The sequence below is a fragment of the Solea solea genome, chromosome 14, assembly GCF_958295425.1.
Source record: "Solea solea chromosome 14, fSolSol10.1, whole genome shotgun sequence".
NCBI classification, from domain to species: domain Eukaryota; kingdom Metazoa; phylum Chordata; class Actinopteri; order Pleuronectiformes; family Soleidae; genus Solea; species Solea solea.
Window position 1 is genome coordinate 1722121 of NC_081147.1, and position 24605 is coordinate 1746725.

The window sequence follows — 24605 nt, forward strand, 5'->3', positions numbered from 1 at the left end:
CAGAAAGGTTAAAGTACACACATACATTAATGGTTGCATGCATACAAACGCACAAATACTCCTGTATTTAATTCTTACATGTCACACACACACACACACACACACAACATGGCCACCGCTCAGTAATCCAGTGGACTAAAGCTCCCGTCCCCTCGTCTGTGTCACCGCCGCGGACCTTCTATTGATTTGTGCTCCTCTAAAGTCAGCGGCTGTCAGCCTGTCATGTCCGCCCGTCATTCAAAACCCCGGCCTGGAAAAACCTGGAAGGCCCTGAGACGCTGATTTACAGTTCCCCACTGACTCCAGGTCAGCGTGTGCTCTGATTAGAGAGAAACGTGATTTACTTAAAGAAGAAAACACAGCGCAAAACCTGAAGGTTTCTGTGTTTTAGTAGCATATTTCAGAGTGTATGTGCAGAGGTGAAAGGTCACTGCTGTGTGACCTTCATTTGTTTCTTTAGGGCAGTTTTTTATTAAATTATGAATTTCTCATCTGCATTTATATAAATATACATTATTTATAAAACATTAGAACTACATGTCTTTTTATACGTATATGGATGGATGGATGGATGGATGAAATGAAGACATGATGGATGTATAGTTAGATTATTAGCCTGAAATGTACATAGCAAGATAAGAAAAGATGGATGGATGGATGGATGTATAGATGTATAGATAGATAGATAGATAGATAGATAGATAGATAGATAGATAGATAGATAGATAGATAGGTCTATTGTCATACAGAGAAACTGAACATGCTCCCGGGCACAAATGTCAATTTTGAGTAAATATGCACAGACAAATAAACACACACACACACACAGACACACACACACACACACACATGCCTCAGGTGATTTCCTGACCAGGCTGCCTGCATCCATCCATCCATCCATCTCTCCATCTCCTCCTCCCCCTCTTCTTCTTCTCCCACTTTGAATGTTTCATATAATGAAACTCAAACTCCCTGTGGCAGAAAGACAGAATACAAATGAGACGAGGAATGAGAATGAGGAGGGGGAAAAAAACTCTATAAGAGAAGAAGAAAAGGATTCATGGAAAGAGAGTGTGTGTGTGTGTGTGTGTGTTACGGAAGAGGAGTGAAACATGTCATAATGGCATTTCTCCTCCTTCGCTCGGGAGGAAAATTAAGTTTTTTCCCTAAAGTTCACTTCCATGGAAGAGGCGATGATGGATGGCTGAATGTGTCGGCAGGAGAAACCACCATCCCTCATCGCACCACTCCAATTAAAATGTGACAGGAAGTGTTTTCTTTTTTTTTTTTCCCCTCCCTCCGCTGCTGATCAACCACACTGTTTACTCCCCTGGTTTAAAGCGGAGAGGCGTCTGTGTTCTGTGGAGGGAGAGGCCGGGTGGACTCTCTTACACGTGGGAGAGTAATGAGAGCTGTCGGTGGAAATGAAGAGGGATGGAGAGCTGTGGCATCTGCATGGGAACGAACGAGACGACGACGCAGGCAGGTTTTCTGTGGTCGCTGTGGAGGAAGCCGGCGTTCGAAAAAAGAGACGAGGAGGGAAAAAACACACGCCGTGTTTCAGTGTTGTCAGGAGATGGACACTGCTCTAAGGTCTCGCTGCCTCCCAGCATGTTTATCTTCTCCTCTGTTGTCTTGTCTGGATGTAACGGACGGAGGAGAAGGACTGAATAAAACAGCCAGAAGAGGAAAATAACAGATTTTAGCCACTTACTAAAACCCACATCAGATTAAGTCTAATATATCTAAGGAATAAGTTAGATGCTTGGTCTTGAAAAGGACTTTTCTGACTAATACCGTGTACTGTACACTCTCCCACATTAAACCCCATAGAGAAAATAGGTGATTTTAGCTTGTGGGGAAACTGGTCTTCTGCTGTGTCACTGAGGTTAATGTGAACGAAGGGTTTCAAACACCTAAGTCACAAAATAACACATGTGAGTTCATGACAGAGGCAGCGGTGGATCAACAACTGCTGTGTGCTGTGGTGTTAAAATCACTGTTTTTTTCTATGGGATTTGGTGCAGGAGAGTGACTGGGTTTACAAAATGGTACAAACTTATTTTCCGGTCAGAAAAGTCTATTTAACAGTGAGATAAAGCGGTAAATACATTATAAAGTAAGATGAAAAGATTGTATTCTGCTTTGCAATTAATAGTACTCGTAATAATAGAATTGCTCCATTATGGGGATGAAACAGCTGAGCTTGCAGTCTTGAGTAACTACTGATACCTTTATCGGCTTAATATAGTAGTTTTACCTATTTGGTTGTGAGCTACTAAGCTTTTAACACACCATGTTTTGGGATTTTGGATCATATTAGAGTTTACCAATATCCAATTACCAATTGAGCTTTTTATCATCTAATGACTATCCATGCCTTACAGCAATACTGGACCCAACGTTGACCTGATTTACTGTATAAAAAGTGGATCCAAACCAGTGTAAGTCCTGGGTTGGGTCCAAGGATTCAGGTGGACCTGGGGAAAAACCTCTAGATCCTCTACTCGTCCCTCTTCATTAGCGCCTCCCCTGCTCATCTTTCAAACTCTTTGTCCCCAAAGACGTTGAGGTCCAGAGTCTCTTTTACGACTTTTAGCAAAAGTTCCCGAGTTCCTCCCGAGTCTGAAGCTCCCGGCGTTTGATAAAAATGTTCATTAATTTCACAGTTTCACCATTTGAGTCGGGAAGAGATTTACGACGCCCTAATGTGTTCGCCTCGCGCCAGCATTACTCTCACTGCTGATGTTTATTCATGAAGAATAAGAACCAAAAAAAAGTAAATCATCACCTCCTCAGCTGTCGCATCGCGACATAATGGGTAAAAAAAGAGAAGAAGGAAAAACTCTCTGTCTTTCTTTTAAACTTTCTTTTCCACCAGATTCCTGCCCCTGAAATGAGCCATGGTTCCTCGATGTCCGTGAGCATGTGTGTGTGAGGCAAATATATTAGTTCAATAAAAGAGTAGAGCGGCTCCCCCTCGCCCACATACCCTACAGACGCCGCCCTATAAATATTTAATGTCTCACAGCCATTGTCGTACTTTTTCCGCTGACGGCAGCTCAATGAAAAACAGGCGATTCTGCGTAATTCAGAGCGTTCCTCATCTAATTTGTAGCCTGTGACTCGTCCTCGTCTCCATGCCGTTTGTCGCCGTGAATAACTTTGGTTTCCTTGATGTGAAGCGTGGAGCAAATTGGACATCGGGAGAAGAGAGAGTTACATTGCTTTACAACCCCCCTAAGGCCCGATAATGGTACGTTCCCCGCCGTCTTTACCACATATACTGTTTTCCGTCTCGGTAAACCACAAGGTGCGCTTGATTTATGCTGAACCATTAGTTCCACTTGGTCGTGCTGGTGCGCCGCAGTGGGGTGATGCTAGTAATGAGGACGTCAGCGGGGAAAGGCTGATGGCCTGAGCGGTTAATTGGTGCCTGTTAATGCCGCGGTGGCCGCGCGGGTTAAGACGAGTCCCCGCAGGCCGATCTGTCGGCTACAATCGTCGGATAAATACATCTAAGTGTTGTCCGAGGGACGTTCAAGCCTCGTTTTCACACAATTAGAGCAGGAGAAGTTTGTCTGTGTAGCATCATTAGCAAAGAGCACAACATCAGTATTGACTCTAAACAAGGGAAGAAGTAAGTAAAGTGAGAGTTAAGTTAAGGAACGTCTGTCTGTCTTTCATCGTATAACTGTCCAACAGTTCACGTGACAGGCTTCAAACTTGGCAGGTGACTTACGAAGAGTACCAGTGTGTGCAGTGCCGACTTTAGCGGTGTTTGGATAAGAAATTCAAGAGATATGTTTATTTTGTGGAGTTTCAGTGAATGTGTAAGACTTAAACACAGTAAGTGTAAAACAATATTGAAAAGTGTTAAAAAAGACACTTTTACAAAGCTTTAGACAAATTGTGTGATGTGAAACACTTTTTCAAGTGTTGAGACAATTGTACATTTTTAGAAAACTCAAGTTGAGACAAAATTGTTACTTTAGAAAACAAATTTATAAAATTTTACCCACTTTCACAAATCCTGAAAACAAATCTGCTAAAGTTATGTAATATTGTAATTTTCACAAAGTGTGAAGCAAATTTACAAAAATTGAGACAAATGTACATATTAAAAAACAAAATTTGCAAAACACAATTAGAAATCATGAAACCAGATTAACTGAAGTTGAAACCAATTTTAAAAAATCCTGAAACAAATTTTCCAACATTTTAATTTGAGAAAATTTACATTGTTACAAAATTTTAATCACTTTTACAAATCCTGAAAACAAATCTGATGAAGTCAATGTAATTCTACATTTTTACAAAGCGTGAAGCAAATTTACAAACGTTGAGACAAATTTAACTCAAGGACATAAAAATTACATTTTAGAAAACAAATTTACAAAATATGAAACACATTAACACATCCTACAAACAAATTTACTGAAGTTGAGACAAATTTACAAAAGCTTAGACAAAATTTTAATTTTATAAAACAAAGCTACATAATTTACCTACAAATTGTTAAAACAAATTTACAAAAGTTGAGAAAAAATTTGTTGTCTAAAATGTAATCTTAATGTCCTTAAGGTAAATTTGTGTCAAGCTTTGTAAAAGTATTTAATCCTTTGTTATATTGTTTTGCACTTACTGGCCACTGTCATACAAACAGATAAACATTATCAGATAAATCAAAGACCTTTATCCTTTTTTAAATGCACTTAAATGCAGCTCAGCACTTTATGAATGAACCGCGGCTGGATTTAAGCGTTCCCACCCGCCAACAACAACATCTGGCACTTTGACTTCCTGAGCTCGTCGGAACATAAATCTGCTCCTCAGACACGCACCGCCGGCTCAGCTTCCTGTCATCCCGAGCAGGAGGTGAACGGTGAAAGCTTCCGGCGCCGCGGCGCACGTGTCCCATGAGCCGCTGCCGTTGTGTGCGAGGACCATGGTTTGTGTGAATGGATGTGGACAGATGGGGATCAAACCACAATCAGAAGGGAAGTGAGAAGACATATCTGTGACCCGTTTGCAGAGCAGCGTCTTCTCTCTTTGAATCTGCCTGAACTCTATTCATAACCAAACAGAAAGTTTCATTGTTACTGTTCCTGCAAGTGACATTAATAAATAAAATATGTGTAGAAGAAGACTTAGAGTCTAAGTGAAGGTAGAAGAGGTCGACTAATCCATTGTTTTAGCAGATTTATTGGCTCTAATAGGACATTTTAAAAACCTATCATGGTGACTTCACCTGATTTAGGTTGTTTACGCCACCACGTTGGCAGGTTCTGAACTTTAAATCCAGACCTGCAGTTTTATCTGTGAAAGTTCTCTGTCATCAAGGTCACAGTTATCTTCAGTAGTTAGCTGTAGGCAACTAAAGCTAACTACTGAGGATGACCTGCAGTATTCTGACATTTTTATCATAAAATTTCCCTCATTGTACTCAAGGGAACGCTCACACATCGCAATAAAATCATGTCAAATATAAGTTAATTAGCGGTGGAGTCTGTAACGACACTCAAGTTAGCGTCCTGATTCACAGCTTCCTGGTCAGCAGTTAAGGGGAAACTTACAACAATCGCACCCAAACTTACCTAACTCTGTCAAGTAGAATAAAGGTTTTATTAATGTCAGTGTGTCATTAAAATACAGCAAGACTTAGTACATTTTAGTCCGAAGCACTTGAACATGAGTAAGAAAAGTAAAAACTTCACGGTAAAAGTTTTTAGCAGATCAGTCAATGTTCAGCAAAGTTACAGGGAACCACCTGTTTCGTGGCGAATGGTTTAAATTTGCCAGAATTCCGATGGTTGCCGTGACCACGCCCTTTTGAATCTGCGAGACCTTTTGGTAACTTTTCATCTTTGTTGTCTCTGCTACAAATTGACACATTTTAAAAATAGATTTTTTACTTGCAAAGAAGGATAACGATAGCCCCCAAACAACACAGAGGCAGGTAACGTTAGGTGCTTTATTTGCACACAATACCCCGTATGAAACGAAAGGGAAAAAGTGGAAACACATCACCGATGCGGTGGCATTTCACATCGCCAAAGATATGGTTCCCATATATACCGTAGAAACGGTTGGCTTCATCCATATGCTGAAAGTGATAGACCCCTGTTACCAATTTGGTATTGTATCCAGAGAGGATTATCAAGGACATATTTATCCAGATCAGACTAGTACATGTGTGTGTGTGTGTGTGGTACACAGAGGTTTTGTGAAGCTCAGGTTTGTACAGTGAGCAGAAAATGCTGAGAGGCCGAGCCCACTTTGTTTGTTTCTTCCTGCTTTATTGCTGTTGTCACTTGTTTTTAATGAAAGTGGAGTTCAGCAGAGGAATGGGGAGGGGTGGGGGGTGATGACTGTGTGTGTGTGTGTGTGTTCATTTTATTCCCTGGAATGAACTGTTCCCATTCACTTCAACTGAGCAGTTGAAATTCAGTGCAGTTTTATGATGTGTTTGGACTGCAACTAACAATTATTTACGCGATCAATTTAGTGGTAGAAAATGCGAAATGCTAAAAAATCTATAACGTTTGTAAATTGTTGGCAAATTTGTGCATCAGTTAATCAATCAATCAATGGGCAGAACTTTCATTAAATACAGACAACTGAAAAAATGGAGAGCCTTCGTCAGGAATTACACTTTCCACGTCCACAAGTGTGCGCAACATAACATTTGCAGGCTATAGGAGGTTAGCAGAGCCATGTTTGTCAAGGCTAACTACGTAGCAAGATGTGCTAATTTTGCTAAAGGGATGGTGATGTGATGTCCGCCATTGTTGGACGCACATTGACCGACGAAAAAACATTGTTAACGGGGAGGAACAACCTTGTCCGATGTCTCTGTTTGAGCTAAACTGTGATTTGATTGACTGACGCTTGGAAAGTTGAACTTTTCGGCCATTTAAATGGAATGCTTGGAAGTGTTTGTGTCGACACCTCCACCATGTGTGTCCCAGCACGAACCGCTTCACCACCGTGCTTCCAAGCCAGAAATACAATTACTTCACGTATAAACCTGCGACAGCTCACGACGACACATATTTTGGACGTTTTAATTATGAAAATAATTCATTTAATTCAAGAGACAAGGACTATGTCATGGACGCGGACCTCCCAAGTGCAGAGTAAAATACATATTTGAGCGTGTGTCCACCAAGACAGTTAATGAGCTGTCTCTACATTCACCTGTCTTCCTCCTTTTCTTCTTCCTGTGTTCTGTCATTTATCGGAAAGTTGTAAAGTAAACTGTCTTTATTAAGTGAACAGCGGCAGCAGCAGGAAAGAAGCAGAGAAGAAAAAGAAAAGGAAGAAGACAGGTTTTAGGGAATTAGCTTCTCCTCGTCAGCTTTTTTTTTTCTTCTCCTGTCAAACCATAGGAGGGACGTCAAAAAAAAAAGACAAATGATGACATCCTCTCGCTCGCGTCTCTCCCGCCGAGCAACGCGAACACTTTGAAGCGGGGGATTTCGTAGGGAAGCGCGATGCGGAGGAAGCGTGTCAGAGTTAAACCTGAAAGAGCCACTCAGCGTGAAAACAGTGTGATAATGTAAGATCCCGCTGGTTTGTTGATAAAGACTCCGGAGCAGACGACGAGACGTTTAAAAGCCTCTTCTCTCTGCGTCTGTGGAGACGTCTGTGGAGACGTTAGACCAGAAAGCTTCTCAGTGAGAGCGAGTGTTTGTTGGGATTAAAAAAGAAAGGGCAAATAAATTCAGTTTATTTTCGTGATGTTGTTACAGTTCTTCCACGGCAACAAGAGGAGGTGTATCTGCGACTGTGCGATACACATAAACACCAGTTTATCAGGTACACTTGGATAAAACTAAAAATCTACTGTCAGGAAGATTATAATGTTCTCACACGTGGAAACTGTTCAAAAGCAGTTTTATTTCAACTCGATACGACTTACAACTAAAACAGTAGCCTGAATAAGCTGCTACCTCCTTGACTTCTACCCTAGCGCCCTCTACAACTCTCATTTTTAATGTTTATTTATTTTTCACAATGCAAAAACACGTACATATACATCTGCTGTGTCATGAGTTTGAAAAATATTATGTTAATTTCACGACAGAAGACGCTAAATAATGAACACAAGTAAACACAAAAATATCAGTATCTATTATCGGTCCAGGCAAGCAGGATATATTGGCATATCGGATATTGACAAAAAATATGAACGCCTCACTGGTCATTTTAAATAATTCTGCTTCAATATTGAACTCGTTAAAAAAAAAAAAATTGTTTTTCTGTTTTATGGAAGTCCCTCTGGAGAATAATCAGCTTATTTGTGTTCCTGCATAATTTTTCCTCCGTTTCTTTTACCAGTTTTTCCCTTTGTGAGTGAAGAAACTGTTTTAGCTGCGTCTTTTAAAAGAATCTGCAGGGGAAGAAAAATTGGGGGGGAATGGAAACAAAGACTGACAAATTGTTAATTGGTGGAGGAGATAAATTGTGTTTGTGAAGCTTTAGAAGTCTGAAGAGAGAAGTGCAGCAGGATCATTACTGTTGTCCCTCAAAGACGTTTGGCTGTTGTTCAAGAATCAATACTTTGAACTTGGTTATTTTAGTTTACTCAGAAACAGAACAGAAACGTTGCTGATGTTGTGAAAAAGTAGTTAAAACGTCTCTCATCAGGTTTGCATTTATGGAAACTGACGACAAACTACTTCAGTTCACGATAAATAAAGTTAACAAGTTAAATGAGTTTAACTTTAGCTCACTATTTAGCTAAATTAAAGATAGCTAACATTTTATTTAGCTAGCTTAAATCATCTAACGTAAATTTAGCTAACAACTATTCCGCTAAACTAGGGTTAGCTAACATTTTATTGAGCTAACCTTAGATGAGCAAACTTTTTGATTTTGTTTAGCTAACTTCAGTTTAAATGATCTGACGTAGGTTAAGCCAACAACACCTCAACTAGACTTGGCTAACTTTTTTTATTGATCTAATATTTATTTATTTATATATTAATATATTTATTTATTTATTTTTGCTAACTTTTGTTCAGCTAAATATGTAGCTAAACTACAGTTATCTAAAATTATATTCAGCTAACATAAGTTTAAAGTAACAAACTTTATTTCAGATATTTAGCTAACAATTTAGCTAAAGTAGAGTTGACATTTTATGTAGCTAACATAATATTAAAGTAACTAACTATTTAGTTATCATTAAATAAGATAACTTTTTAGTTCAGCTAGCTGTTCCGCTAAACTTAAATTTGCTAACTTTTTATTTAGCAAACTTTAAATTAAATTAACTTTAGCTAACTATTTTTGCTTAAATCAACTTAAATTTTGTTTTACACATTAAATCGACAGAGAAATTTGTATTAATTAATTTTCATTGTGTTTTTATCCAAAGTGAATTTTCTTTTCTGAAACTTTCCGTTCAAATCAGAGTTTCTGTATAAATGATACAATTGTCCACCATGTTTGTAGTTTTTATTTGCTTCAGCATCAGTTTCCTCCTCTGTCTAAAGTATTTTAACTCAGAAATTCTCACTCTTTTTAAAATTGGCAGGCCACAGATTGCAGTTTAATTTCATCTGCAGCTCATGATTGAACATCTTTACTGCTTTGTCCGGCTTTTATCACGATGCGCTGTGCGTAAATCGATCGTTAATCAATCGTTTGGTCTAATTAGGCACTGAACGTGGAAGTCACGTAACGAACAAGAACCTGCAGAGGAATTTAATGATTTTTGTTTTTCTTCTTCTGTCTTTTTCCTGGAGGAACTTCAACCCAATGATTCTTCTCTATGGATTAAGCCACAGTTTGTCTGTGTGTCTGTGTGAGTGTGTGCGATGATATCCGTCCCCTGTGGCCTGCAGCCGTCCTCACACAGTGACAGCGAGAGTAATTGGCCATCAAAATAATCCCTCATTCCCAGTTTGCCTCCAGCGAATAGAATTACATCCAGTTTAGCCGCAAACACTGAACACAAACTCTGTGATTGTGCGTTCCAGAGTGTGTGTCTGTGTGTGTTCATGTTCATGATCCGACCTCCTGATTTATTGCAAAAGCAACGTAATCTGTAGCCAAGTATTATAATAAAGCATCTGTGCTGCACACAAGGCGACTGATGAGGATTAAAACTAATGGGATTAAAGGAATTTAGATGAAGTTTTGTGTCTTAATTGTTTCACAGACAAAAGCCTCATAATGAAGCCTTGTCTTCAGATTTTTTACACTTTCTCTGTGTTTGTCTCGTCGTCAAGGAGCTTTTACTGTGAAGCATTAGTAAAATGAATACACATCATTATAGTAATAGTGTGGGATCAGGATTATGTTCATTTTTTTTACCCAGAAGCAGTCGTTCCTGTCTACAGTTTTTGACGAATAAATGTGAATTTTCTGTGATGGATATGTGACCACACAAGTACGTTCCCATTCAATGTTGGTAAGAATCGCTGTGATATCTTCACAGATCAGGATGAATTTTTGTTATGTTTATCTGAAATGGTGATAGCTATTATTAGGTAAAGTTCTACACAGATCCAGAAAGTTATTCTGGATCCAGTGGATGAAAATATAAATCATGCAGTGACTAATTTACTAATTTAGAGATACAACTTCATTTGTATTAAAACATGGACATATAAATCTTAACTGAAAGTTTGGGGAAATTTAGGAAATTTTTTGGGGACCCAAAAAAATCGCCCACGACTCATCTGTGGGCCCCGACCCAGGCTTTGGGAACAACCAAACTAAACTGTAGTTTTCTTCAATTGCCTTTCTCAAAGAACATATTTTCTCTTTGTTTTTGACATGTATCATATCCTATTATTATACATATGCGCATTATTGTAGTTCCTTTTCTCATGATTACTAGCAGGTGTTGAGGATACTGTCCTCTGTCTGTCTCTTGTCTCTGTTGACGTGAGATTCCGTGCAGAACAACGAGCGAGTAAAGTGAAGCGAGAGAGCAAATGACCACGTGATGTCTGGGAAATGAAAATTCCAAGATCTCACAGACAAAGACTGACTTTGACCAAGATCCCAAAGGACAATCACTTGTCCAGATAAAAGTGGACGCCGTCGAGTTGTCCTCTGATCTTAAGCTGTGTCAGCACATTCTGGTCCTTGAATTTGAGGGAATTAGTCCTGGAAAGTCATTGAATTTGGTGGAAAATTTGATGTGTGGGAACCCCTTGTATCTTGATATTACGATATCAAAATCTAAGTCCATTTCTTGTCTTATGTCATGATATTGTTGTAATAATAATAATAATGATAACAGTTACAATAGCGGCTGAAGATCCCGACAGTGAAGTTTGTTTCAGGAGGAAAAAAATCGTGTCAACGTCTTCTTACAACTTTAGAAAAAGTCCAAAAATTCCACGTCCTCGCCGTCTGTCGCTCAGACTCGGTGAGCGGTAAAGAGTCGTTTCACAGAAACTCCTCACTTTGTCTCTCGTCTCCTCGCTGAGACAGCGACTCAAGGTGAAAGTGAATAGAGTTCAGGCCTGTGTGTGTGTGTGTGTGTGCAGCTGCTCCATTGATTTGCTCTATTACCAGGTCGTACAAACACAAATGCGATTACTTTGGCAGCAGAAGTGGGTTCACGGCGGAGCGAGGGGTGTGGAGGACGGACACGCTGACACACTGACGGACAGCAGAGGCTCTGGCGTCTCTGTGGACGCGACGTTAGCTTTCACAGTGACTTTATTCAACATTTCACTGTGTCAACGTCAAAGATCAAGCACATTCAGTTTGTATAAAAGAGCGTTTGACAGAGATCTGTGAACTCTTCTCACACACAGATGAATCAAGAGTGGGTTTTATCAAACTTTATTTACTTTCACGTAAAAACAGAGTTACATGAAATAGAAAATGCAAAAGACAGCAAATTATCAATAAGAAACAACTTTAACGGTTGTTTTTAAGAATCGGAGATAAGTATGGGTTTACTGATAATTCTGTAATAGTACAAATCACAATATGTATGTATTTCACTGCAACAGTGGAAGAAAAACAATATATTATGTTGTTTTAAGGAACCTCGAGGCTCAAGACACATGAATGTTTTACCACGTATTTGTGAAACGCTTAGTTTATTTGTTTGTTTGTCGTTTCGCTCTCACTGAAAACGTGGCTGCCACTTACTTCATAGAATATATAATATACGACGTCTTAAGAACATGGTCACGTCTTTATCTCACTCAATGGAGTTTGGTGTGGCAGAGTAAAGTGTTTTCAAAGTGACACAAACTTTGTTTTTTTGTCATAAAATGTTTTCCAACAGTGAGATAAAACAGCAAAAATATCATAGCTTTCTGCAGGCAAGTGTCTACATAGCTCCTAACACAGGGGGGCGCTCACAGCACAGTTGGCACCACCTAAGGACGTGCGCTACCCGCTGAAGAAGGATATAAATGTGTATAAAAATGTATTCATGGTTTCTTCTTCATCTCGTTTTGTCTCCACCTGCAGGTCCGCCTGTGAACGTCACCTGCAACATTTTTATCAACAGTTTTGGGTCCATCGCAGAGACGACGATGGTAAGATCACGTCTTCTCACCGTGACTTTGTTTTACAAGCGCTTCTCGCTGTTTTTCACGCATCGTTTTGTCCGCGTGTTGTCGACGTGGATGATCGCAGCTGTCACATTTCACCGCCGCTTCATTTCAGACATTTTCTCCTCGCTCCCCCCCACCCCCACCCTTGAAAAACCCAATTAATTGAAACGACGGCGCCGCTGATATTCGCCGCTTCCCCCGAAATTTCATTTTTATTTCCCTCTCAGAGATTAAGAGGCGTGTGCTCCACCGAGCGTTGCGAGGTTTCGTGCGCCTCATTGAGCCTCCCTCTCATTTCCAGCGCTTCGTTCGAAAAGAGGCGGCATCACCAGTTCATCAGCGGCAAATTCATGCTCATTCATTACACAGAAAACCCATTAATGTGTCCATAAAACTGAACCATCAACCTTTTCAAACGGCATCGCGAGCAGACACACTGAGCCACAGGGCGTGTAACAGCAGAGGTCACAAAGTGTCAACTTTTCTGACCTTGTGAGGACCAATAGTAGAGACCAATACCTGGTCCTAAAGAGGCAGAACCTCATGGTACGTTCCAGTTGTAGACAGAAGTTGGAATTTCTGAGTTTCTTCAACAGGAAGTTTGACTTCTAACTCGGAAAGTTGGAGAAACCTCACCAACCCCAACCTGGGATTCCAGGAAATCAGTTGTTAGTCGTGGGAATGTTGCTACGCTGTTGGTGTGAGCAAATGTCCATGTAGATTGTTGTTATATATGATATTGCTAACAAAAGCTAACCAGGAATATGATTTTTCCAAGTGGAACGAAGGTCTTCTGCAATTCTGACTTTTGCTTTTCCGATGTAAATGGAACTCTGCATCATTTCTGAAAAACTGTGTGTGTGTTCTTGTATCTGTTACCTCTTTAGGACATGTTTTGTCATAAACACTGACCTTGTCAGGCCCCTTAGTCCTCATGGAGACCAAAACCTGGTCCCAGTAAGGCAGAACCTCATGGTACAGTCCAGTTGTAATCGGATGTCACCGAGTTGTTTTATTTATTTCACAGTAAATCAATCGTACACATAGTAATGTGTTGCTACGCTGTAGTTTCGCGTACATCGTTGTTATATATTGTAATGCTAACAATAATCCCAGTTCCGAGTTCTGATGTAAATGGAACGCAGCGTCATCTCTGAGGAACTTTGTATTTGTTACCGTAGGACATTTTTTCTGTCGTAAACACTCAACCTTGTCAGGACCAGTAGTCCTCATGGAGACCAAAACCTGGTCCTAATAAGGCAGAACATCATTTCTTAAAAGAACTGGTTTCAGTTCTTTTAAGAATTCTTTAAGAATCAGAACAGGAAATATTTGGCTTGTAGTTAGAGTTAGTCAGTAACTGGTTATGGTTAAGGTTAGTGATAGGAGGCTTGTTTTCATAGTTGCAGAGGTGAGTTCTTTGATCCAGTGATGCTGTGAAGATTCTGTTCTGGACCTGGACTAGAGAGAATCTCTCCATTCTCCACACACACACACACACACTGACACTGCTGCTGTTGGGGCTGGAGCTCAGTGATAGATGGAGCTTGTAGAATGGCGCAGTGCTTGTTCAAGTCCCGGCGGTACATGACTTTATTTCTGTTTCTACACACACACACACACACACACAGATTTGTGCAGCTATTCTTCTCAACCAAAGCTTTATCCCAAACATTAACCATAACATGTTAACCCGAACCTAAACCTAACAACATTTAAATCTTAGTCCTAAACTTAACCTGTTCTTCAGAAATGAGGTTCTGCTTCATTAGGACCAGGTTTTGGTCTCCATGAGGACTACTGGTCCTGACAAGGTCAGTGTTTATGACAAAAATCCCATGTCTGAAAATCCCATGAAATCTTAGACATAATGAAATCAAATTTGAAGATTCAGTATTTATTTATCTACTTTGTTTCACACTGAGCTTCAGAAATGTCTGTGAGTTTGAAAAATAACCAGAATTTGTCTCTGTGTTTTGCCAAATTCCCAAACATACAAAAACAGATGCGTAAATGTGAGATTTTACCAAGTTTCATTTCAGATTTCCGCAGTTTAAATTCAGACTACGTCTCGTGTAAAAAGTGCTCCGTGCTCGTGTTTGTGAACGCACGATTATCTCCGCTGTAAATCAAGTCTCCCTGACTTTTCGCGGTGCCAGACTGCACTGACTGATGATCCTGACGCCTCCTCCCTTCTCTCCGTCGACACACACTCTCCTCATCATCTCAGGTTGTTTATCATATTCTCCGGCATCAGAAGAAAAAAAGCGACTCGCTCATGAAAGGTCAGGCTCGTTTGTTTCACGTGAAATATTCCGTCTAATAAACCGTGATAAACGGCGAGCGGCTCCAGCTGAGACCGATCGCCGCTGCCGCCGCCGTCGCCTGATGGTATTTCGCACATGTGCCGCTCTGAGAGTGTGAATGCCACCTGTCGGCGTGGCCCCGCCTCCTTCCCGCGAGTTAAACCTAATGACGGTTCCAGCCTCGCGCGAAGTGGCCCAGCTCCATATTCTGAGAATAATTGACAATTAGGGGGATGGAGGGCCGAGCTAAATGCCAACCCACGCTGCATCTGTGCAGCTGATTTATTCAGTCAGGATTGATTGAACTGCATATACAGAGCAAGTATGGAGCTCTGAGTGTGTGTGTGAGAGAGATTGCTCTGCTTTCATGTGTGGTTCTATGGCCGCAGTGGGGACACAAGGAAAAACTGATTTTAGCCACGAAACAAAAGACTAACCTGATAAAATCTATATCAGCTGCAAAGTCTGCAACATAATCTTGCTGCTTTATCTCACGGTTACACTGAGGCCACGGCCACACAGATGCCACTTTGTCATTTTAAAAAGTTCCCTGTGAAGACAGCATCGATTCAGGGGCGTCGGTATGGACGGAGATATTACCTGAAACGACTCAAAACACTTTAATACATACGCCAGGCCTGTAAGTGGCGCTGTATCAAAAATGGAGAAGAAGAAAAGTTAGCCTGAAGATGATAAAAAGTTTGCTAAATGTTTTCAAAAAAGATAGCTATAAGTTAGCTAAACATTAGTCTGAAGATGATCTAAAGTCAGCCTAAATATGATTAAGTGTTATTAAAACATTTAAAAAACAAACAAACATGTTAGCTAAAAGCTACTCAAATGATAGCTGTAAATTAGCCAAAAAAGATGACTAAAAGTTAGTCTGAAGATGATCTTAAGTTGGCTAAAGGTTTTCAAAGTAAAAGTTCATTGTAAATGTTGTTGTTACGTCCCGTCATGTGGGGTTAAAGGTTAGGGAGGTCGGGCTAGGACGTCATCATTTTCGAAGTAGTGTATTCGCTGTCTGCACAGAAGCATGAGGCCGGTTCAGGTCCCCTAAAACGCAGTTTCCATGTGGACGGAACGCCTCTCGGACAAAAAAAAAGTAAGCATATTCGCCTAAACACATTTCCGTGTGGACAGCCCCTAATTTTTCCAACAGGAAACTGACGTTTCTGTCATTTTGGAAAACGCTCACTCTCCCACACCGAAGTCTGTAAAAATCAGCGATTTTACATCACAGCACACACGAGTTGTTGATCCACTGCTGCCTCCATCAGTAACTTCAAATGTCTTATTTTGAGACTTGGGTGTTTCATATCCTTTGCCATACGAGACAGCAGCTCCTGCTATAATCACTGATTTTCTCTATGGAATTTTGTGTGGGGGAGTGAGAGGTTTATAAACTTCAGTTCCCTTTTAGAAAATCTGTCTAGCAGTGAGGAAAAAACAGGAACACCATTATTAATATATTGTAGACTCGAGCTGGTGTAAATTTTATGAGATGGGATTCAAATCTTTTCTTTTTTGACTGGCTATTCTCTCTTACCGTGGTTCTTGGCAGTCAGTAAGTACATCATACAGCTCCTCTTATGAAAAACTGAACTACCCCTTTGCTGTAGTAGGTGTTTAATATTCACCACACAGATTCATTTTTAAATGTTTGTTCCCCTGTTGATCTCTGTAACCTCCCACAAACCTTAACTCCAGTTGAGAGAGTAATTAGTGGAGACTAATTCTGCTGTACTTACAGAGTGAATCACTCAGGACTCATTACTGCGTCCGTCAGGAGCCAAAGAGAAAATCAGGTTATTATGTTACTGTGTATATATATATATATATATATATATATATATATATATATATATATATATATATATATATATATATAACACTATTACAGAGACACAGCAGTTAAGTCACAGAGTTTGACTTAACCCAGTTGTTTGTTTTCCAAACCTATACCACTTTAACCGTAGCTTCAAGTTAGCTAAAGGTTAGCCAAAAGGAGCTAGAATATAGCCAATCGATGATCAATGGTAAGGTACAGTAAGGTTAGCCTAAATATGATGAAGCGTTAGCTAAACATTTTCAAAAATATGTTAGCTAAAAGCTAGTCAGATGATAGCTGGAAGTTAGCCATTAAGATGATCAAAAGTTGGCTAAAGGTTTTCAAAAAAGGTAGCTCTAAGTTAGCATAATGATAGCTGTAAGTTAGAAAATAAAGATGATTGAAACATGTTCAAGGTTTTCAAAAACGGTAGCTTTTGGCTAAAGTTAGGTTTTTCCAACTCTATCTCTGGTGACAAAGATGCTGATTCGCCAGCTTCCTGCGACAGTGGGAGTGAAATTACCATAATAATCCCACATTGACTTTGACGTGCAGCTTCTCAGCTTTCAGAAACCGCTAGAATTTTTCCAACAGCACAAACTGTTGCGTAATTATGCTAACGCAAACGCGTCATCTGCAATACGCGCGGTGTTAAAGGGTTGAGTTCACTTTAACCTGATTCTTCACTGGTGATTTGTTAAATGAGTCCGTTTTTAAGAACCTGTTGATTTTTTTGTTTTCCTGAAGCAGCAGCAGCTTTATTTTTTGTGCCGCCTTCACGACCCTGTGAAATGAAATGATACCACATCGATGTGAGACTCACATCCACTTCCTGCCTGCGGCTACGCTTAACATTTAAAGATGCAACATTCCCTTCATTAGCGTCACTTATACTGAAATGTATACACTCAAGCACAATTATTCACATGAGCTCACACAAATTTACCGTCGGCCAAATTCACTCAACTAACACAACCTGAAAATTCACGTCAGATCAGCAGTGATGGAAACGTCACAACCCAGTGAACAGGCTCATTTCTTCTTCTTCTACTTAATTTTTGTCCGTCTAGACGCTGAGTCAGAGACATTTTTAACACGAGCTGTTTATGCAGCAATTTAAATTCTTCATTTGTCGCTGAGTTTGAAAGACAAACCGGAATGATGTAAAAGTGATGTAAAAACACGTTTCCTCTCAACATTATCTTTGTTTTCCACGGTGTTTTCTTCCTTTACTACTGACTGCATGTTAACCAGCGCGTACCAACAAAATAACATCAGAAAGAATATGTTTTAAAACCCCATGTATACCTGATAGATTTGGCGTAGTAAGAAGGATATAACTCAGGAATAAACACACGCGCACACACACAAACATATTGATCTGATAAACAGTGAAGGCTGAAGATCTCAGAGTCTGGATTTAACCTCCAACTGAGACTGGATGAAACATGTTAAAGGTGCAGAGTGCAACATTTAGCAGCTTTATTGGCAGAACGTGAATATACGACCCATAGGTATGTTTGTAAAAGGGTAGAATCTATGTAAAATAACGAAACATTTGCTTTGTGTTGTATTAGAATAAGTGTTAAATTAGCAATACGGAATAAATAAACAGTGTAAAACGGAATACAGAATTAAATCAAAAAGGTTTGTCACCCATTTTGCTGAATAAAAATAACAAAATGAAAATAACCTGATATTAGATCAATGTTAATAAATTCATAATCACTGATAAAATTTAAAAAGTTATTTTTACATGAAACTTGACATTTGAAATTTGAAAACACATGTTTTGAACAAATCAATCAATCAATCAATAAAAGTAGAAAATAAAAGTTTAAAATTGATATGAAAGCTTTTACAAAAATGGGTGCAATATGTAGGATTATTTAAAACCCAGGTTTATGGTACTAAAACTATAACAATACTTAACATAAAATTAAATAAAATGAAATGTGTGGCATTAAGAAAATGACTTTTAATTTTTTTACGACATGATAAAAATCTGCAGCGGACCATCACTGCTGCTCTTTCTGAAGAGCCAGAGTTTCTCTGAGGCAGGATCACATATGTCCAACAGAGAAACTTAATAAAGAATAGATGGAAAAAATAAAGAATAAATCTTATGTGAGAGGTTTTTCCTCAGTGACATGAGGATGATGTGGGACACAAAGATGTGGAGGAAAGTGAGGAGGGAAAGAATAAGAAAAACAGACTTGTTAAGGGTCACTGCACCGTTGACTCACGATGCCGTAACTCCACATGAAGCGAGGGATGGACAGATACGGGCAGATGAAGAGATGGATGACAGGCAGGATTTTGCGGTCGGCTGAGCAGCTGGTTATGGGCCTTCATCCATATGTCGTTTTCTGCTTCATGTGAATATGAGAGATTTCACCGATCGTGACGAGCTGTGGCCTCGAGCAACATCTGAGATCTTTTTCTCAAATCTTCCACCTCAGATTCTCCTCAGATGACAGAGTTCTACACAGTATATATATGTGTATATATACAAGCAGAATTCGTTTACCAATAACAAAGGGTGTTCCTCAGGGGTCAGGTTTGGTTCCACTCCTTTTCACCACCATTATTAATGACATATTCTCATCTTGAAGTGGTTGCAAAGTCAATTGTTACGCTGATGACACCATTATTTATATTGTGCAGCTGGAGAGTTTGCCATGAAAAACCTACAGCTAACATTAAACCTACAGCTAGAATTTAATACTATCCTGTGGACGGTTGTGGGTTTGATTCTCGGCTCCAATGTGTTCTTGTGCAAGACAGTTCACCCTGCCTTGCTCCTGGCAGCTGTGTAGTGTAAAGTGCTTTATAAACACAGACCATTTACCATTTATATATTTAAAGACAGAAGTTCCCTGAATTAATAACAAAGGGTGTTCCTCAGGGCCCAGTTTTGGGTCCGGTCCTTTTCACCACATTTATTAAGAACCAATTATCTTTTCATGACACAAATTACATAGATTGTGTAGCTGTAGCGAGTTTGCCATTAAAAAAAAATGATTGCTAGCATTTAATTGCTAACCTGAATTTTTCTTTTTAGTCTCAATCTTAATTCAAATAAAATAAAATACATACATGTTTTTCAATGTCAAATAACAAAGTACCTCTGGTTTGTGGATTAGATTAGATTAGATTGGATTACATTAGATTAGACTTTATTGATCTCCCACCAGGGAAATCACTTGTTTCAGCAGCAAAGAGGTCAGTACGATTCTAGTATAAGTATAGTATAAATGGAAATGGACACAAAAATACTAAAAAAGATAACAATATAAATACAATATAGGATAAGTTATGTAAATGTGGATATTTACATAATGTAGAACATATAACCTTTCAGTTGTATATGATAGTTTTTCTGTTCTTTACGAAGCACAGACGAGCAGATTGATGTTCGGAGATTTGTCGCGGCACAAAGCTGGAGGTCACCGAGCTGCTGCTCGCTCTTTAGTCAAACATGAGGAGATGGAGAGATACTGCAGGCAGACAGATAGACGGAGAGATGAAGAGAAGACAGAGGGTTTTCTCCTCAAAGACAAATCCTCTGGGCTCAACGTTTAGATTTCAAAAAACTGAGGAGAAAGAGATGTTAAATGAATGATTCTTTGAGGAGGGGTTTAGTTGCAAAGGATCTGCATTCTGATACATTTTTCATGTCAAAAACAAAGGAAAGCTTTTAAAGGCAAAGAGAGAAGCACCACTTAGTCCTGACTTCAGCTTTTCCTGGCAAGAGGAAAACTGTCTACAAGAGACAAAAAAAATAGATTTCCCCAAAATGATGCACATAGTGTTAGGATCAATCCTTTTTCACCTCTTGTCCCGACCACTTATGCTATTGTTAGCAATACCAGTCGATAACCACGCTCTATGTGGTATTTTCTCACACAAACAGCGCAGGAACATGTCTACGACTGATTTACTGGGAAACAAAGACAATACAAAAGTGCTAATAATAGTGAAATTAGCAGTGTTCTTGTCATCTTGGAATCCTGACCTCTGGGTTTCTTGTAAATGAGTTTTTGCAGCGTGTACAATTTCATTGTTGTTTTGTGTGGTTTATTGTGTTTAAATTGTATTTATGTGTGTTAGAAAACACCTTAAACGTCTCTTGTTGTCTCTCGTTGTGGTCCTCTGATGGTCCACCGTCTCTGTCTCCATCTCCTCTCAGGACTACAGAGTGAACATCTTCTTGCGGCAGCAGTGGAACGACCCCCGGCTGGCGTACAGCGAGTATCCTGACGACTCGCTGGACCTCGACCCGTCTATGTTGGACTCCATCTGGAAACCCGACTTGTTCTTCGCCAACGAGAAGGGGGCCAACTTCCACGAGGTCACCACCGACAACAAGCTGCTGCGCATCTCCAAGAACGGCAACGTGCTCTACAGCATACGGTGAGTGTGAGCTCCAGGGACATTTAATAAAAGTTCCACTATTTTGATAACATTTTACTTAAGTACAAGTAAAAGTACTGGTCTATGTACTCACATTAAGTTCTTGTGTCGTGCAAAAAGAACAAGGGAACACAAATCTCACATGAATTGTTATTAATTTAAGGCAAAACTTAACAAACGTAAGTGCTGACAAAATAAAATATGTAAACACATAATGTGTCAGTCAAAATGGGTCAAAGGTGACAAATGTCACTCACACAGAGACCTTAAGTAACGTCAATTCACCTGTCCTCATCGTTCACTTGTCCTCATCATTCACAACAGTAAAATTACAAATTTTACAAATTTACTTTAAAAGGTAAAGTACACAAAAAACGATTGCAGTAACGCGAGTAAATGTAATTCTTTACTTTTCACCTCAGGTTAATTCACCTTGTTTGATATTTATTCTAGTCACTGAGCGTTCTGGCATCAAACTCAAGTTTCTTTTATTTTTTTTAAATAAACGTAAACATTCTGTCAAATCTCAACAATAAAAAAAAAAAAAACTGCAGTTAATAAAAACACCAGCTCGTTTATTGAAGGTGAAAAACGAGGATCCACAAAAGCTACAGAAAATCATTAATCTCTCACAAACAAGAGTCAAATTGGAGGAAAATTGATTCAAAAACCCTTCCATTATCTGCTCGGCAGGCGCGGCTGCAGAAACTGGGCAGGTAGAGCAGGTAATTGTCTGGGGCCCCTGAGCCGAGTCGGGCCCCGTGAGAATGTTTGGAAAGTTCTTAACGAGGCTCCGGGTCACGAGTTCACCGCTGCCAAAAACCTCAGAAACGCCAGATTTTTCTCTAATTTCAAAACATGACACTGATGAGTTGTAATCTGATAAGTAGTTGAATAAATTAGTAGTTTAATTATTTTTTAGTGGTTGAAATAATTAGCTGTAGCTACAGGGTTGAAAAAATCGATTTTAATGAACAAATTAAGATAAATTAGTTTATGTGGTTGATTGAATTTGTTAATGTAGATTAATTCATTTGTGTTGTTACATAAATTTGTGTGGGCAGTGCAACTATTTTGAATTCATTAGTTTTACATGGTTGAAAAATGGTAGTTTAATTTGATAAATTCATTTGTTTGTTTAGTTTAGGGATGTAACGATTACCGGTATGACGATAAACCGCGGTAAAATTCCCGACGGTTATCATACCGTTTCAAATTTTAATTATCGTTAAAACCGTGATTGATTACCGCAACTGATTACCGAAAAACTCACAGTGATACTGCTCATTTCCTGGAGAAGCAGCAGCACCTGAACGGCACTCGCTCAAGCGGGCGCGCATGCGCAGTTTGCACTGTCTGTCCAGCGACAACACGGCTGAAGCCACCTACGCTCCAGAGATTACCCCCCGTAAAATCAGAAATCTGGGCATATTTTGTATTTTTAAAGAGTGTTGAGAGTAAAATAATTGAAGACAATCAATCCTTGTGCAGAAAATGCAAAAAAAAAATCTCCGCGAACTTCGCGGCGCGAAGCCACTTCCAATATGATGAGCCATCTCCGTGACCACCACACACAACTTTTCAGCGGGTAAGTCAACAAAAACGGGATTTCGGAATAGTGGGAAACGTCATGGTTTGTCTCGCGAAAGCGAGTAGTGTGCAGGCGACAGGTACCGTAGCAGACCAAAATGTGTTTGTTTCTGTGTTTTTTTATTTTATTTTTATGCTGTGTACGACCGCTGCTACTTAATTATTATCCGACACAGAGTGAGGACCTGTGTGTGTGTGTGTGTGTCAGTCAGTCAGATGATAATTATTAATAATAATAATAATAATGATAATAATAATAATAATCATATAATATAAAATATCTTTTTTTAAATAAAACTTGGTTAAAAGATTTCAGTGTGTGTGTGTTCAGTACTTTTGGAACATTTTGAACACATCTAACAATACCGTGATAATATTGATAACCGTGATAATTTTGGTCACGATAACCGTGATATGAAATTTTCATATCGTTACATCTCTAGTTTAGTTAATTCATTTTTATGTGGTTTAATTCATTCATTTTACGTAGTTGGAGAAACATTTTACAAAGATAAATTAGTAACGTTTGTTTATGAAGTTGTTTTAGTAGTTTAATTACTTTCTCATGTTCACATTGAATAAATTCATTAACCAAGATTAATTATTTTACCTGCTTGATACAAATTTAACTTAATTTATTCCACATGTTGCTGTAGTTTTTACATAGTTGGGAAAACAGTGAAGAAATTACTTTACATAGAAAAATTAGCTCATTTAGTTGTGTTTACGTGGTTGAATAAATAAGTGAAAAATGATGTGTTTATATTGAAATAAATTGTCAACATAGTATAAATAGTTTACCCTCAATATAATAGTTTATGTACTTGATTAAATTAGTTCAGTTTAAATAAGAGTTATTTTTAAACTGAGACACTCACACCTGGCCCCCCGGGTTCCCCTTAGTCTACGCTCCCCATATCCCTTAAAAACGGCCCTGCCTGATATTTAAAATCAATTTAAAACAGTAAACAGGAAAAGTGTCCATTTGTTGCATGAGATGAGGGAGGATGTTTCAAGTGACAGCAAACTAAAGCAGAAACGATGATGGAGGACTTCCTGTTGACAACGTTCTAGAGACCTTCATCCATCCAGAGCTGGAGGTTTTTATTTCCTTGTTGGCTCTTTTTTCCTCTCCGTATCTGTAAGTCGTCTTTCTCAAGGCTCTCAGAGTTATAGGTTGCCTTCAGCTGACAAATCTTTTCATCCTGCCTCTGCTGCTGCTGCTGCTGCTGCTGCTGATTTACCCTGAGCAGAGGTAATAAAAGTGAGGAGGCAGCAGCAGCAGTGGTGATGGTGGTGTTGGTAATCTACTCAGCCTCTTAGTATTCCAGAGGCGACTCTGATCCGTTATCAACCTGAGTTTTCACCTTCATGTCCAGCAGCAGCAGCCGTAGAAAGAGAGTGGCCTTTTATAAATATCATCAGAACGATACACGGCTTTTCATTTTTTAACTTGACAACATCAGAACGAGGCTTCGCTCGATCTCAATCTCGATGCGGCTCGGGATATCAAAGCATCTCGAGGGACGAGCGAGAAAATGGATCTTGTAAATGCTGTTTACTCTTTTTTTTCTTTTTTTATTATGGGATGTTTATCGCTCCGTCGCTGGAGCAGCAGCAGCAGCAGCATGAGGAGAATTCATGACTGGATGACAAAGTATCGTCTCTGAGATCGGACGAGCCGCTGCTCTTGAAGTGACTCGTGGTCTCGTGTAGAAAATAGAAGTCATTTTTCCTGATGTCTTATTTCTGGATGATTGAATACAAGGCTCAACAGAATCTTTTTTTTTCTAAGATAATGTAAATAAAGAAACCACTACCTACATTAGCACAGTGGTCAGCAACCTGCGGCTCGTGGGCCAAAACTGGCCCGCCAGCAAAAATACCTGGCCCGGGAGATGAAGTAAAAAAATGTTAATT

At 39.3% G+C, this 24605-nt stretch overlaps 1 protein-coding gene across 5 annotated transcripts in view; it reads left to right on the forward strand.

The window, feature by feature from the left end:
- glra1 (glycine receptor, alpha 1) overlaps positions 1–24605 on the forward strand; it is a 120739-nt gene that overhangs the window by 67003 nt on the left and 29131 nt on the right. For all 5 annotated transcript variants that reach the window (XM_058649470.1, XM_058649466.1, XM_058649467.1 and 2 more), the window contains 2 exons: positions 12457–12524; positions 20872–21095. In XM_058649470.1, the coding sequence (XP_058505453.1) occupies positions 12457–12524; positions 20872–21095 (292 nt within the window). The remainder of the gene's footprint in view (positions 1–12456; positions 12525–20871; positions 21096–24605) is intronic.